At 42.7% G+C, this 17176-nt stretch overlaps 1 protein-coding gene across 1 annotated transcript; it reads right to left on the reverse strand.

Moving 5' to 3' along the window:
- Window positions 1-3133: 3133 nt before the first annotated feature.
- MTFMT (mitochondrial methionyl-tRNA formyltransferase) lies at window positions 3134-15780 on the reverse strand. The gene is given in 10 exon segments (XM_070953575.1): window positions 3134-3682; window positions 4766-4848; window positions 5729-5810; window positions 6875-6966; window positions 7321-7396; window positions 9442-9544; window positions 10779-10901; window positions 12625-12837; window positions 15528-15730; window positions 15733-15780. Coding segments are annotated over 10 exon segments (1239 nt in total). The 3' UTR covers window positions 3134-3466.
- Between the last annotated feature and the right edge of the window lie 1396 nt (window positions 15781-17176).

A 17176-nucleotide genomic window follows, 5' to 3' on the forward strand; every position in this document is an offset into this window, starting at 1 on the left:
CAGGTTTCCCCATCTGGTACCATCCAGGTGTGTTGACTTCCATCATATTAATTCCCAAGTAGCATGGAAGTTGGTCCCTCATGCCAGGAAAATACAGCTAGTTCTCAATTTTAAACCCATTCATTAGAGGCCACTAAAAGGTACGATGGCACTGGCAAAAGTCCTTGCATTTACGACTGTAGCAGCATCCCCCCAGTCATGCGAGCAAAATTTGGGCACTTGGCAACCGGAGTGTATTTACAATGGTTGTAGCATCTGGGAAGGGGCGGGGGGGGCGATCATGTGATCACCATTTGCGATCCTGCCAGCTGGCTTCCAACCACAAAATCCAGGGACGAAGCTGGATTCACTTAATGATTATATGATTCACCAAAGAACTCCAGTGATTCACTGAACCACCATGGCAAAAAAAAAAGTCGTAAAATCGGGTGTATCTCACTTAACAACGGATTGCTTAGCAGTAGAAATTCTGGCCCCAATTGTGAACATAAGTTGAGGATTACCTGTACCAGATTGGAGGCATTTAAATTATACTTCAAAAAAAAAAATAGGCAGCTGGTAGCTAATAATACCTGTATAAAATTGAATCGAGTCATTTGCCTTTGGGGTATTAAAAGCCAAGATTTCTGGGGAATCATAGCATTTCTAGGCTTGGATTCTCATCAATGGTATGCTAAACAGGGTTTATGTTGCATAAACCACCATTGGCTGAGTTTGCACAGTATGTTAAACCACAGTGCTATTTCTTTTGGCTTTGGCTTAACAAGTTGAATGACAGCAGCATTTAAGATTTATTTCCTGAAAGAAATTCTTGAACCCAGCAATAAAACTAAAAGACAATAAATTTCCATCTCTTTTATTATTTTTTAAAAATGTTTTGCAAGTGCTTTCACCTGGCCACATATCTGCCAATAGACATGGGTCCCCAGCCCAGGCCACCGGTAAATGCCTTCCGAGTTAAAATTTGCTGTTCTGAACCAACACCAGTTTTAAAATATTATGTTTAAAAATATTGCTGGCCTATTCCTAATAAAAAAAAGGCTAAAGCATTAATGACCTATTTATATAATTATGGGCCTGCATTTCTGTAAATGATTAAATGTTATAGAAAATTAGCAGAAGGGATGGGAGAGAGAACACACAAAATAAAGGAATATACGCAAACTGCTTGCCAGATAAAGATTTGTTTTGCTAAATTTTAACTTGGGGGGAGTTAAAATGTTTGCAGAACATTTGTTTGCAGAAGCTCTCAATGTACATGCAAAACAACAAATAATAATCGCGATAATGATACAAATAAGACAAGGCAATGGAACAGATGAGAAAGATAAAAGTAAGGTTCTATATTTAGGCAAGAAAAACTAAATGGACAGATACAGTATAGATGGTACCTGGCTCAATAGCAGTAACTGTGAGAGGGATTTTGGAGTCCTAGTGGACAACTATTTAAATATGAGCCAGCCATGTGCAGCAGCTGCCAAAAAAGTCAACACAGTTCTAGGTTGCATAAACAGAGGGATAGAATCAAGATCACATGAAGTGTTAATACCACTTTATAAGGCTTTGGTAAGGCCACATTTGGAATCCTGCACCCAATTTTGGTCGCCACGATGTAAAAAAGATGTGGAGACTCTAGAAAGAGTGCAGAGAAGAGCAACAAAGAGGATTAGGGGACTGGAGGATAAAACATTAAAAGAACGGTTGCTTCTATGTTTAGATTGATTAAAAGAAGGACAAGGGGTGACATGATAGTGTTCCAATATCTCAGGGGCTGCCACAAAGAAGAGGGAGTCAAGCTGTTCTCCAAAGCACCTGAGGGTAGAACAAGAAGCAATGGGTGGAAATTAATCAAGGAGGAAGGCAATCTAGAACTAAGGAGAAACTTCTTGACAGTTAGAACAACTAATCAGTGGAACGACTTGCCTCCAGGAGTTGTGAATGCTCCAACACAGGAAGTTTTTAACAAAAGTTTGGGCAACCATTTGTCTGAAATGGTAAAGGGCTTCCTGAGCAGTGGGACAGCAGGTTTTCTGAGCAGGAAGTTCCCTGGACAGGGGATTGAATTATAAGACCTTCAAGTTCCCTTCCGACTCTTGTTATTCTATTTTGTTAATGCAGCCATACTACATGGGTAAATATACTTGGACATAAGACAGCGCTGTGGGAATTGGGTGTTCAGCAAAGGGATGGCATGCAGGAAAAAAAACCCTGTCTCTGTGCCTAGTTGTTTTGGCATGCAATGTTCTGTAGCTGCGTCCCGGAGGTAGGGTGGGGGAGAGGAGTTGAAACAGCTCATGTCCAGGTTGTGAGGGATCTGTAGATATTCTCAACCCTCTTTCTGATCTGTGCAATATACAAGTTGTCAACGGAGGGCAAGCTGGTTACAATAGCCCACAAGTCTTAAAAGTTAAAATTAAAATCTTAAAAGTTGCCAAGTTTGGAGACTCCTAGAGTAGGGAGGTACCAGCTTTGTAAGGCAGTCCAGACACACCCAAATCAACTAATTCTACTTTGCTATAGTTAGGTTACTTTCAGAGTGTTTTGCAAGTATGAAAGTCCATTTCTTCCCCTTCCCCTTTACGGCTCAAGAAACTAGGGAGGGTCCCTTTTGAGACTTTTGGCCACTCCCCATTCCTTCTGAGGGCTGAGCTGCCTCTTATCTGACAGTTCCCCGCCCCAAGGTCATTCACACATACCATTACCAGAGGGTGGAAAATGAGATCTAATTATACCAGGGTTATTGAAGGCACAGTACCATTCGTTCAGGAGTTTGCCTTTCTCACTGGATGGGGTTTATTGCAACAGAGACTGTGGGTGTAAGTGAAAAACAATGTAATAGCAGCTTTGACTTCTGCAAAAACCGTTGCAACTAAAGGCAGTCCATTAGATAGGGCAGGAAAAAGTTGCAAAAGGAGATGTTGGTGAGGGCCGTACACTTGTGTATCCCCACTGGTTACAATTCTTGTTAGCTTTTCTTCAATAAAGTTTACGTATCGGGAATTCTCACCTTGATGATTCTGGATTTTGAAGGGCATTAGGAACAGATTCCTATGCGGAACCAATTATATTACACAAGTCAGCATTCTAAAATATCAGCCGTCGCAATGATTTGTGTGATACGCCTACGCAAACATGTACAAAAACCATTTATTGTTCAATAATATAACACGTGTGTCCTTAACTGCTCAATTGTATTTTTAAGTTGGTAAAAGATGGATCCAGAAGCGGAAAGTATGGCTCCTGAGAAAAATCAGACATGCAAGGCTGAGAGTGTTTTGAAGCTTTAAATACAAAGAATAAACACACTCTCCAGGTTACTAGTCCTTTGTGTTATCCACTCCACAATATTTGCTGCACAGCACTGCCTTTACGATGGTTTATTTTCTCCCATCACTGTTTTCCATTGGTCAAATCTGGGACGAGCTGAGACGCTTCCAATTTGGCTCTTCATACAGAGTTGGTACTTTCACGCATTGCTGAAAACTGTATCACAATTATTCTGCGCATTCGGTGAACCTTTCGGCTTCTTTTTCACGGTGGTCAGCTTCAGTGTTTGAAACCGGCAGTTCTTGAGAGCCGTTTGAGAATTGTTCTGTGGCCAAGAATGTAGGTAGCCATTGTAGAAGTCGGTTGCCGTCAATTTCTTTTTATGTATAATAGATCTGACTCCAACCCAACCTTCCTAGAAAGGGAAAAGAGGGGAGAGAACACACACATATGCGCACACACCAAAAGCTTAGCAAACTCTGCAAACCCACCAGAAGTGATTCCATTGCAAGAAGTTTAGGTGGAAACTAATATAGGTGTTCTGATCTAGGCTTCCTGAGACAGTAAAAAGCACACAATTAGTCCCCAAAACCCTCTTTTTATTTCAACGGCTGTGAATTCTGTTCATTCACAGCCCATAATGAGTCACAAATAGTTTGTAAAGAGTCTGACAGAAGTCTGCCACAGTCCTTCGAGATAAGGCTGATAAGTACCCACCTTTATCTCCTTTGACATACTGCCAAAGACCTAATTGGCAATAAGCTTTGCAAGGCCACACGGAGCATAGAGTCAAAATGGAGCTTCAAAATTTAAACTGACCAGAACAAACAAAGTTGCTTCCTGCAAAGGCTCATGTACCTTTGCTCCTCCTTTATGTCTTATGGGAACAGCCAATCATCCTACTCCCGAGTCATCCCTTTTGTCTTAACTGTTCTTGCCTTCTGGCAGGTCTGCGCATGCATGCACTGGGAACAGGCTCTCCTTGTTCCTCTGCCTTGCTGATGTCTGACTCTGGAGGCTCCGGAGGCGGCACATAACTCCCAGATGGCCCTGGCCCTCTTTCTGCCTCCGACGCAGAGCCTTTGTCCAAGCCTTCCCCAGACTCCAGGACTGGCCCATGGTCCTCCCCAGCCTCCTCACTGTCCAACTCTGCTGCCAACTCCACAGGCCGCTGGCGGGCACAACAATAGGATCCAGCATCCTGACGTTGTTAAATTCCAATTTAAAAAAAAACAAAATGCATTTTGATTTGTAAAGGGCAACTTAGAAAACCTATGGATGCTCTTCAGAGAAGACTCAGGGACTGAGTTGATAAAAGAGTTTAATACTAACAGTAGTGAGGAGGGACAATGTAACAAAAAAAATGCAATAAAAGTTGCATTTGACTGGCATTCTCTTTCCTCATCTCTCAGATGAAATGGAAACAGCACACATTTTGGGATCCCGTCTGCCTTAAACAGGAGTAAGAATATCACATGTTACACACACCCAAACCTACCTTGCATCGGATGATCAGGATCTTTAATTGTTTGTGGTACAGCACCAACCCTGGAGTTGCTTCTTTTTCAGCGACAACCTTATCTGTAGAACATATAAACAGTTAGGTCGTTCTTGCCTCTGCAACAGTAAAATCCAAGTTCCAAAGTGTGACTAAAATCATATTTTGGTTAACTCTTATAGGGGAAGCCTGATTAATACTACAAACAATTGAATATATTTACAAAGAGCCACGGTGGCGCAATGGTTAGAATGCAGTATTGCAGGCTAACTCACTGCTCACTCCAACAGTTCGATTCTGAGCACCTCAAGGTTGACTCGGCCTTTCATCTTTCTGAAGTCAGGAAAATGTGGACCCAGATTGTTGGGGGCAATAGGCTAGCTCTGTAAACCCCTTAGAGGACTGTGAAGCAGGATAAGTGCTAGTGTATTCTGTTCCGTTCCGTCCCAATCCCAATCCCAATCCCAATCCCAATCCCAATCCCATTTCTGTTCTGTTCTGTTCTGTTCTGTTCTGTTCTGTTCTGTTCTGTTCTGTTCTGTTCTGTTCTATTCTATTCTATTCTATTCTATTCTATTCTATTCTATTCTATTCTATTCTATTCTATTCTATTCTATTCTATTCGTTATTGCTAATGTCCTATACATTGTCACAGAGGGCAACCAAAAGAGAATATTCCTCACTTCTCCTTGTAGGCACTAAACAGAGAGTCATTCTTTTCATGCAACATTTTCCTACAGATCATTCTAAGATTTATATTTATATATAAAAAGGGATTTAATGTTCCTAGAAAGAAGAATGCACTCAAGCAGTCTGATTCCAACAAGGAAAAAAAAAGAGAGGATTTGCAAAATGGGAAATCAGAAAGTGTTCAGTTTTGTTTCACAGACCATCTGTCGTTATTTACACACTGCCAGTATTCACGTGCTGTCGATCAGAGTGCTAGAGGTCTCTCATAAGTACCAGTAAAATCTGGTAACATTTCCTCTTCTTCGAAGTCCAATAGTTTTACACTAGAACCCATCCACAGCGTCTTTAGAGGTATCTAAAAACATACAGCACTGTATCAGTTATATAGCTGCAGAAGATCACATCCATTTCTGTTAAATTATTCTTCTTCACTTCGAATAGAACCTAACTCCCACTTATGTCAAATTTAACATGATTTATTTCAGGGTCAATTAGAAGAACCAGACCAGTTTTTCCTCCCAATCCAAGGAAAGACAAATGTGAACATTTTTCATACAGAAATGAATTTGGGTTATTGTACTTTTCGGAGTATAAGACACACTTTTTCCCCCCTAAAAGAGGGTGGAAATGTTGGTGCGTCTAATACATCAAATATGGCCATTTTTGGCCTCCTAAAACCCCGCCCCCGCACACCCCATTTTCACCAAAAACAGGCCGTTTTTCACAAAAATGGGGCGTGCAGAGGGATTGTGAGGCCTGCAGAGTGCTCCTGGGGGCTGGGAAGGGCAAATTTTTTTTTTTCTTGTTTATCTCTTCAAAATCTTGGTGTGTTTTATACTCCGTTGAGTCTTATAGTCCGAAAAATACAGTAAGTAGAAAGCTAATTTATTAGATCAAGGGGGGTCAAACTGGCACCCTGCAGGCCGGATGGGTCACACACACTTCCACCCCACCCCTGCAAATGGGAAAAACGTTGTGAAACATCACGTGACAGTAACATGACGTGGCGAGTTTGACACCCGTGTACTAGGTACTGTATTTTAACTGTATTTTAATTGGAAAGGAACCATAATAGAACCAAAAGAATTTGCATTTTGCCTTTGCCAGGTTAAATTCTGAGAGGGGACTCAGAATTCAGTAAGAGGGACTTAAGCTCCTCTTACTCATTTGTAGGGCATATTTTTTATATATGCTCCATTTTATTCCTTAAAAAATCCATCACATCAAAAAAAAAATATTCTGCAATATTTCCCTATTTAAAAAAAAAATTACACTGTAATTGCAGAATATAGTTCCGTTCCCACCACCAACCCAGTTTCATCCAAGGGCTGAAAAATCAAGATTGTTTTTGCAAAAAGCTGCTTCTGAATTTAAATGTATGATTGATAAGCAACCTGTTCTCCGAGAGGCTGACCTTACCATGGCTCCTAAGGCACGATGTAGCCTGAGTATCTGCTCAGCAGTTTGTTCTTCCCACTGAATGCAGCTCATTGCAATAGTGACTTTCGGAGCTTTAGAGGAAAATAAAAAGAAAACCGATCTCTTTTCATCCTGCATCTTTAAACAGTTTAAATGATCTTTTCCAATGTCCCAGTAACGTTTAGAAGTGATACTTTTCGGTTGACAAAGTAATGGCTGCTCCCTCTTCTTCCATCTTTAAATTAAGGGACATTGGGCTTCTCTGACACCCTCAAAATTTAACCCTCAGCTGCCAAGCGTTCAACTTCATTACAAAGTATTCAAGTTTAAAAGGGAGGAAGGAAGCAGGGAGAATCACGGAAAATGTGTTACAAGGGTCTACTTAGCAAAGGCTCATATCGCAGCTAGTTAATATCTACATTACACATGAAACTTGCGATAAATACCCTGTGTCACTCCTTCTTTGGGTTGCTCTTTCTTCTTGCTTAAACTTTCTGGTAAGTTGCGCAAAACGGCAATCAGCTGAGAAAAAAAAAAAAATCCAGAATGTGTGTTAAGTCCAAATGAAGAGATTCTCCTTCTCATAAACCTGTGATGATGAACCTAAGGCACACGTGCTGGAAGTGGCACACAGAGCCATCTCTCCAGGCACGCGAGCTGTCGCCTATTTTTTTTTTTTTTTTAATTTGATTTATATGCCGCCCTTCTCCGGAGACTCAGGGCGGCTTACAGTGTGTTAAGCAATAGCCTTCATACTTTTGTATATTTAAACAAAGTCAGCTTATTGCCCCCACAAACTGGGTCCTCATTTAACCTACCTTAGAAAGGATGGAAGGCTGAGTCAACCTTGAGCCTGGCAAGATTCGATCTTACTTTAATTGCAGACAGCTGATGTTAAATTACAGAGCTCTGTCTGTTGAGCTATCCAGGCCTATTGCTCTTCCGGGTTCCGGGGCGCCGGCCAGCTGGTCTTCACATGCGCGGGAGCACCGGAAAAGCAGCCGCCCGATGCGCGCACACCAGGCGGCTGCTTTTCCAGTTTCCGGTGTGTGCATGCGCACGGGCCACCTGGTCTTCCCGGGGCACGCATGCACACCGGGTGGCTGCTCTTTCAGTTTCTGGCATGGGCGCACGCACATTCCCATTTCAGCATTCAGTACCGAAAAGGTTCGCCAACACTGTCATAAGCACTGATCGCCAAGAGGCAGGAAGTGACCAGTTCCATCCTTACTAGGACTGATCTGAGCCAGATTTTATTCTACGAGTTCTGTGGTAGCCAGATCTTATTCTATGAGATTCAAACCCTCTACTGGAAATGGAATTTGTAGACTTTTGCACTTTAGATGGTTGCAACCAGTGAAATAGCTTCAGGAACTATCCAGGTCCTGGGGGGGCTCAGCTGTATGAAAAGACGGGTTTTACAAATCTATCAGAATGGTTTATACCAGGGGTGTCAAATTCAATTTCATCGAGGGCCACATCAGGGCTGTGGTTGACTTCGGGGGGGGGGGGGGGCGGACTGGCATGGCCGACTGGGTGGGCATGGCCATCTTGATGCCAATCACTGGGCATGGCTGACTGGGTGGGTGTGGCCAGTGGGTGGGTGAACATGGCCAGCTTGATGCCACTCCCCAAAATGCTGGCATGTTTCCTCTTGGGTAGACCGGGCTGAAGCCATGCTGGCCCGATGTTTCCTCTTCCCATTGGGTAGACCAGGCCAAAGCGATGCAGGACAGCCCCTTACATTTTCCAGGACGGCCCCACGGGATGGATCCGATCACATTGCAGGCTGGATGCGGCCCGCGGGCCCTGAATTTGACACTCCTGGTGTCAGAATGTTTACAGCAATACACCATTATTTACACAATGTTTTGTGACTACCCAGGAGCAAAATACAGGATACAGAAGTTTTGTCTTTACAAACAGTGGCTTATATACAAGTCATATATATATATACATACACGTGCTAAGCAAAGCCAGGCAATCAATTAATCTTCAACTCTACACAGAGAACTACAATGCAGATAAACGCGACTAGGAGAGTGAATGATACACGAGGAGAGAGAAAGAGACGCCCTCTAATGGCCTCCTTTATATAGACAGCTTCTTAAAGGGCAATAACCCTGCTGATTCATCCTCAGTCTTAAAGGGCTGGTCAGCTTTAAATCATCATTACCCTGACACCTGGTTTATACCAAGGCTGGCTGGAGAATTCCAGGAGTTGAGGTCCATACACTCTAAAGTCGCGAAGTTTGAAAAACACTGATCTATGCAGTCTACTTAAGTTGAGAGAGAGAGAGAGAGAGAGAGAGAGAGAGACAGAGACAGAGACAGAGACAGAGACAGAGACAGAGAGAGAGAAGGGGGGAGAGAAGGAGAGAGGGAGAGAGAGAGAGACTCAGATGTTATTACAGATAGGCCTTAACAGTCACTTAACGACTGTTTGAAATTACCATGGACTCAGAACAGGTGCTTTCCAACTGAGAAAACGCTTTTGGCATTTATCTGTATCTCCCATAATTGTTTTCACTGGAGAAAAATGTCATTAAACAAGGGAGTTCATTTACCATGTTTGCACCTTCTTTGGATAACAGGGGCTCCAGTTTTTTTGCTGAGCAACGGGGTGGAACGGCAAATTCTTCTTGTTTAATAATTGGGCCCACATCAAACCTGGGAAAAGAACATATTGCATGAAGCATTTTGTCAGATTCTACATAGCATCTAAAAACTAAATAGTGGAGAGACTGAATGGAGACCGCGACTGCTGCATTGATACGTTTGTTTTAAAAAGGCTGTAGGTAATGGGCTTTTAATCTTAGAATCAAAGGATTGGAAGGAACCTTGGAGGTCTTCTAGTCCAACCTCATGCTTTGTGCAGGAATCTTCAAACCATTTTGGGCAAAAGATTGTCCCATCTTTTCTTGAAAACCTCCAGTGATGCTGCGCACACAATTTCAGAAGTGAAAGCTGTTCTACTGCTTAGAATATGTTAGAATAGAATAGAGCTGGAAGGGACCTTGGAGGTCTTCTAGTCCAGCCCCGACTAGAAGTGACTGACTAGTCCCATGATGGCGAACCTGTGGCACGTGGAGCCATATCTGTGAGCACGCAAGCATTTCCCTAGCACAGGTCCAATTCACATGCGCGCACCGGCAGCTGATTTTCGGGCCTTCTGGGCCCACTGGAAGTCGGGTAACGGGCTGTTTCCAGCCTCCAGAGGGCCTCCGGGAGGGTGTGGAAGGCTGTTTTCGCCCTCCCCAGGCTCCAAAAAAGCCTCTGGAGCCTGGGGAGGGCGGAAAACAGGCCTACTGGGCCCACCGCTAACCTTTTTGCCATTATGTGCCAAAAGCGGGGGGACCATGGGGGGGTTGCGCACGCATGTGCGGGGTGCATTGAATTATGGGTGTGGGCACGCACGCACGCGACCCCTCCCTCCGCAACCACCACTTTTGGCACACAATGACAAAAAGATTAGCCATCACTGGACTAGTCTCTTCTTAAAAACCTCCAGGGAGGGGAGGAATGAGGAAAGTAGAAAGAGATAGAAGGAGGAAGAGAAGGGAAGAGGAAGAGGAAAGGTTGTGGTAAAATAAAGGAGAGGAAATGGTAAAAGAACAGGCCCGAACAATTAACAAATGAAAGTAAAAAAATAAGATGAATGAATAATGATTAATGATGGATAAGAGACCGTACATTTAAATATGTTGATGAAAAATAAAAATAAAAACTTTTTTTAAAAAAACCTCCCGGGATAGAGCATCCACATAATTATATTTTCATTATTATTACATAATTAATCATCCTTAGTAATAATTCTTAGTTTCTTACAAATTCTTACTTAATACCAGTAATTCTCACAACCAGGTCTTTGCAGACTGGATGCTGAATGAAACAGCCAACGTACCTCTTAGGCCTGATCTGCATAATTGTGACCCCGGTTACTTTATCTCCATGGAGCACGGTGTGGATGATGGGTGCAGGGCCACGCCACCGCGGAAGATAGCTGGGGTGGACATTCAGCATGCCACTGGGTCAAAATATTGGGTAATTAGAACAAGATGACAACAATCCGGTAACATTTTTATTTATTATATTTTTATACCATTGGACTTCAAAATGACTCCCAGACATTTTTAAGGATAAAACAATCAAGTTAAAAATTCAGAAATGTAACAAGCACAACATATAATGTCATGTAGAAGTGAGGAGTAATTTGTACTGACATTTCAGTGTTCAATATAACTAAAACACAAAAAAGGAAAACGTGTAAAAAAACCTATAACAATACATGATTTTACAAAGCAAGAAAATTGACAATGCAATTCTTTCCAGCCAGCCAGATCTTTGGATTATAACTCCTGTAATTCACAGCCCATGCTGATTTGGGTATCTTGCTGTAACCAATCAATTACCTCATTTTTATCATTTTTAAATCTTGTTAAATCTTGAAGTAAAGACAAGGATAGAGAAAGCTCGAAATGAGCTTTCATTTCTTCAAAATGAAAAAAAGATCTTCTGCAGTCACGACATAAGCCTAAAACTGAAAATCAGGCTTGTCAGATGTTGCATCTTTTCTATCCTGCTCTACGGAGTGGAGAGTTGGTCTCTGACAGAAAGCCATTTGAAATGTGGATTTACAGGTGGCTGTTACATATAAATTGGGTTGACAAAATCAGAAATGAGGAGGTGATAAGCCGAAGAGGTTGTAGAAAAAATGCTTTTAAAAGTAAAAAAAAAAAAAAAAGTTGGCCACACCTACCCAGTCATATTACCCTCCCACCAAGTCATGCCCACAGAACTGGTAGTAACAAATTTTACATTTCACCACTGCCTCAAAGCATGCAATATTGGCACTTGTTCATGAGTAAATCAGCAAAGAAGGGAACCTTAGAAATGATTAAAAACACTAAAATATTTTTAGCACACTGAAAAACGAAATGTTGCCACTGATTGGGGAAAAATGAAAACGATACGTTAGCTGAATTTCAGCCAAAATAATGTAGGAATTTAAGAGTATTACCATTCTTGATCAGGAGTAGTCAAGGCGATGCCTGATTTGAATAACTCCCATAAAACTCTATGTACCAACTTGTATTACTGAGCTTCTTCTGCCATCGCTGATAACAATTGCAGTTCAGAAACATTCACAGTGCTACAAGTTTCTCAATTCCCCTACATTTTGTATTGGAAATTAGTTTTGGAAGCATCAGTAAAGGTATGGGCAAACATGCCCATTAGGTCAGGGGTGAAATCCAGCAGGTTCTGACAGGTTCTGGAGAACTGATAGTGGAAATTTTGAGCAGTTCGGAGAACCAGAAAATACCACCTCTGGTTGGCCTCAGAGTGGGGAGGGAATGGAGATTTTGCAATATCATTCCCCCAGGAGTGGGGAAGGAATGGGGATTTTGCAATATCCTTCCCCTGGAGTGGAGTGGGAATGGAGATTTTGCAGTATCCTTCCCATGCCCAAGCCACGGCCACAGAACCAGTAGTAAAAAAAATTGGATTTCACCACTGCATTAGATGATAGCAGTCGCAAACAATACAACAAATTAGATACCTATGCAGGAATTGTCATAAAGAACTTGGCCCTTCTACCCCTGTATATAATCAAACATTATAGAATGTTTGATTATAGAATCATTATAGAAACATTATAGAAGGAACCTTTCCTTTAATCTAGAAGCCAGAAAAAGTTGCGTGATAAATACACTCAGAAAGTGTGTTTTTGCGTGTGTGATAATTCTTACTAGGGGAACTTTCGGATGAGGTCCTCGCTAAGCAAACGTCCAAACGATGCCACCACGCCAATGTCAAAACTCTCACATGAACCTACATCAGGCCAGATGTGGACGGGGAGCTGAAACTGCTCCGCATACTTCTTCACAGGGAGTACCTTTGAGTGACTGGGGAGCAGGGTCACCACCTCCAGGTGATCCACAAGCTGGTCTGGCCTTGGCACTCTGCCCTTGCAGGGGAGAATAGAATAGAATAAAAACTTTGTCACTTTAAATGTACACTAATCCGCATACATTAAAATGAAATTTTATTGCATTCAGCTCTCAAAAGATACCCATTACACATATAACCACATACACAGACATATATGACACAGAGAAACATCACAGTATAATTTGGATGTATACATGTACATGGCAAGAAAAATGAATCTTGTGAGTTTACCAGACGGATGGCCTAGGGAACGAAGCTGTTATAGAATCTGGTAGTCCTGCTAGAAAGACTTTGAAACCTCCTCCAAGAGGGGAGCAACAGAAACAGACCGTGAGCGTGTGGAGTCTCTAACAATGCTTCAAAATCTAAGCACATAGCGCTTATAAGCAGTATCCTGAATAATGAGAAGCGAGCTTCCTATAATCTTCTCTGCTGTCCTCACCACTCTCTGTATGGACTTTCTATCGGAGGCACTACTGCCACCAAATCAAACAGTGGTGCAGTTTTGAAATAACAGAAAATATTTGTAGCTTGGGTTTTAGATTTTGGCAGTGGTTTGTTGTCCAAGCTTGTTTCAATTCAGTTGACGCAGTTTGTTAAAACAGTCTCAACCATGTCTCTTCAGAAAGTGGTCCGGACAAAAAGAGAAAGATGAGCTCTCATCTGATGCAGGAAATGCAAATGCTGGTTTGAACACTTCACTAAGGATAACATATGAAGAGGCCAACTGTTAGTTATCCGCACCCCCAGATACTTAATATGTCTGACCACCTCCACAGCTGTAGCAACCCATGGAGAGCTTTTAAAAAGACTTAAATATTAAATCTACTATTTTAATTGGATTGCCAAAGAAAGATAGGAAGCTATATTTTATCACAATGAAGTGCTTATTTTAGGAACCTTTATGAATTTACTTGTAAATGTCCGGAACCTTACATTAGCCATTACTGAGACCCAGGGCTTAATGGAGTTTCTATATTCAAAGCAAGTGTTCCCCATATTGAATTTCAGTTCTGTTCCTATCTGTGCTGTCCTATGACCTTGTCAGTGGCTTATAATTCTGCCACTGACATATTGCCTTTGCTTTTCAGGGATATGAGGGTTTTCAGGTCATATTTACAGCATGCATTATGACTGTGAAGATTTTAAGTTCTATATCAAGCATCTTCAACTGAACAGAATCAAGGCTGTTGAAGAAAAGGAAATCTTCTTGTCCATGACAATTAAATTAGCCAATAGTGGGATTAATGGATAAGCAGCTCTGTCAGGTCTAAGTCAGCATCCAGAGTTCCCTCCTATGATTCAAATACAGCCAGGCAAAGATTTTCTTATGCAATCAATCATCCATCTCTTAACTTGTGTGCTTAACTAGTGCAACAAAATCACAACTGGGTGGGTGGATTAACTCAGGAAAATACTATGGTTTATAAGGCTTTTTTGCCTAATTGGGTGAAACACCAACTCAAAAATCCAACCAATAATGTGGTTTATCCATAGGTGTGAGCCCTGTCAAAAAGTTAGAGTCACCTGGAACCGCCAAAATTAGCATCTCCTTTGGGCCAAGCTTACCTCCCAAATCAACAATAGCAAAAAGCTGTAAGCGATTTGCTATTGTTTTCTTCCCATCCCAGTTTAAAGTCGTGCATTTGCTGATGTTCTTCCATCTACTATTGTAGCCAAATTCAACCATGCTGGGCTGATAGGAACCAGCCAAGGTTGGTCAGGGGCTACCGCCTGCTGTAGATTTGGCACCCAATCCCTGGATCTTCCTATTGATGCATCTCATTTGCTCTCCATTTATAAACTGGTTTACGAATTAAAAGGGGGGGGGGGATTTTGGTTTATTAAGCTAAGCAGGTTTTATGACACTCTTATTGTGTTGACTCCACTCAACTGTTTGCAGCACTGCTTCCCAACTGTCAGCAACTGTCAAGAGGCTGGAAACCAAGATGGAATTAACCTGGATTAACCTGGTTAATAGAATTAACCATTTGTCATCTAAGCAGGCAACAAATATAATATTGGCTTGCTCTTTGTGTCTATGGAGATTTCTCAGTCATCCAGGTCAGAGGTGGGTTTCAGCAGGTTCTGACCAGTTCTGGAGAACTGGTAGCAGAAATTTTGAGTAGTTCGGAGAACCGGTAGTAAAAATTCTGACTGGCCCCGCCCCCATCTATTCTCTGCCTCCTGAGTCCCAGCTGATCGGGAGGAAATGGGGATTTTGCAGTAACCTTCCCCTGAATTGGGGAGGGAATGGGGATTTTGCTGTATCCTTCCCCTGCCACACCCACCAAACCACGCCCACAGAACCGGTAGTAAAAAAAATTTGAAACCCACCATTGATCCAGGTCATGGTTGTCCCAAAAGTGCTTTTTCCAAAAGGGCAACTGGACTTTTCTCTTTCCCTTGAAAGACATTTTGCTTCTCATCCAAGAAGCTTCTTCAGTTCTTCTTGGAGGCTTGCAAGAAAAAAAAAAAAACACCACGAAAGTCCAGTTGCCTTTTGGAAAAGCACCTTTGGGGTGGGGTGGACTTCAACTCCCAGAATCCCCCAGCCAGCCATGATTGACTGGGGGATTCTGGGAGTTGAAGTCCTCACAGCTGCTGAGGTTTGGGGGGGCACTAAGCTTGGAGTGACCCTCAACATTCCCCCCCCACAACCTTCCTCATTCCCTCCCCCCCCCCCCCGCGAAAGACCCACCGGGCTGCCTGGAGCGCTCGGAGGATCTCTGCGGAGAAGTGGTCGGTGCCAAAGAAGAGGACTCGCCAGGGGGGCTTCTCGCGCCTCGGGGCCTCCCCCGGGGGGGTCCCGTGGCCCCTCCCGCGGCCCCGGCCCCACCCGCCCCGCCAGGCTCGCAGGAACCGCGCGCTCATCGCCGCCCCGGATCCCGCTTCCGCAATTCCCCCTGGCTGGACGTCGCGCCCTGATGACGTAGGTGAGAGTGAGCGACCATTCCTGAACCCAAGCGAGCTCGCCGCGGGGGCTTCTGGGATTGCGTCGAGCCCCGGGGCTTTGCCGCGTAGCCATAGTAACCGGGGAGTCGCTGTATCCATGGCGACCTCTGGGAGCCTTTGCTAGGGAAGGCTTGTCCGCTTGCGCGTTCAGACAACTCGCTTGAACTAGGGACTGAAGCCCCCCCCACCTCTTTTTTGGATTCCCACAAAGATTATGCAGCAGTTGCTATTGTTCACCCAATAAATACAATGAGCCACCAATGAACTAACCAGGGTTAAACAGGAAACTGGTTTAGCTTGCAGACTTGCCATTAGTTAGCAGAATGGTGGGAAGCCAGCTGGAGTATTAATGCCTCTTTGCAACATGTCAATGTCAATGCCTCTGTCCAACTGCTTGCATTGCACTGCAGGCAGAAATTCAACAGGGAGAGCTTTAGAACTGAACATACAATGCTTGCTGGGAGGAGATGCTGTCTGCTATTCCTTCCTAAAAGCTTAACAACCTGCAGGGATAGTTTGCAGCATTTGGATTTTCTGCATCAAGAAAGGGTTTGATCCACCCCTACCCCCAGTTTAAAAAGAAATTGCTTTGATTTAGATCAGGGGTCTGCAACCTTAAACACTCAAAAGAGCCATTTGGATCCGTTTCCCACAGAAAAGAAAACACTGGGAGCCACAAAACCCTTCCGGTGCCTGACTATTTCTTGAGCGGCCACAAAACTGGCATATGTAGTCGAATTAAACGTTCTGTTTTCTTCTGAAACTTTTCATTTCTTGGATTTGGCCTACCAGGGGTTGAAAAGCTCAATAAATCATATTCCGATGGGTGTCACACATTGGCAGTTATGATGCATATTTTGAGTGACAGGGAGCCGCAGCAGAGGGGTGAAAGAGCCACATGCGGCTCCAGAGCCGCAGGTTGCAGACCCCTGATTTAGATAGATGGCAGTGATGATTATGGTGACTCTTGAAGAGGGGTAGATATTATAAAGATTTATATCCTGTGTTTAATTTTGGTGTACCTGCATTTAAGTTGTAGGTCCGTTTAAAACCTGTTTTTTAAAGTTTCATGCCGATAAGGCATTGAGAACCAGAGTAATAGCTGCAAACTTTATGATTTTATTATCTCTGCTTTTTTTAAACATTATTTTCTAAAAGAAAATGATCACACTGCAGATCTGTGGGAACTATATGTAATATTAAGCATAAAAAAAAGGCCTGAACTGCGTTTTGAAATTGTTTTTAATTACCTGGCAACCTATAAATACATTATAAAACTATAGTTCAAAACTGTTGCTTATCTCCATTATAGAATGCCAATGTCTCTTGGGTTATAAATTAATAAAAGAAACAAATGAATTCATGTAATTTCTTTTTTAAAAAAAAAAATAATAA

Source organism: Pituophis catenifer, unplaced genomic scaffold, assembly GCF_029215685.1.
Source record: "Pituophis catenifer annectens isolate HBS135680 unplaced genomic scaffold, rPitCat1.0.hap2 SCAF_14, whole genome shotgun sequence".
Classification (NCBI taxonomy): Eukaryota; Metazoa; Chordata; class Lepidosauria; order Squamata; family Colubridae; genus Pituophis; species Pituophis catenifer.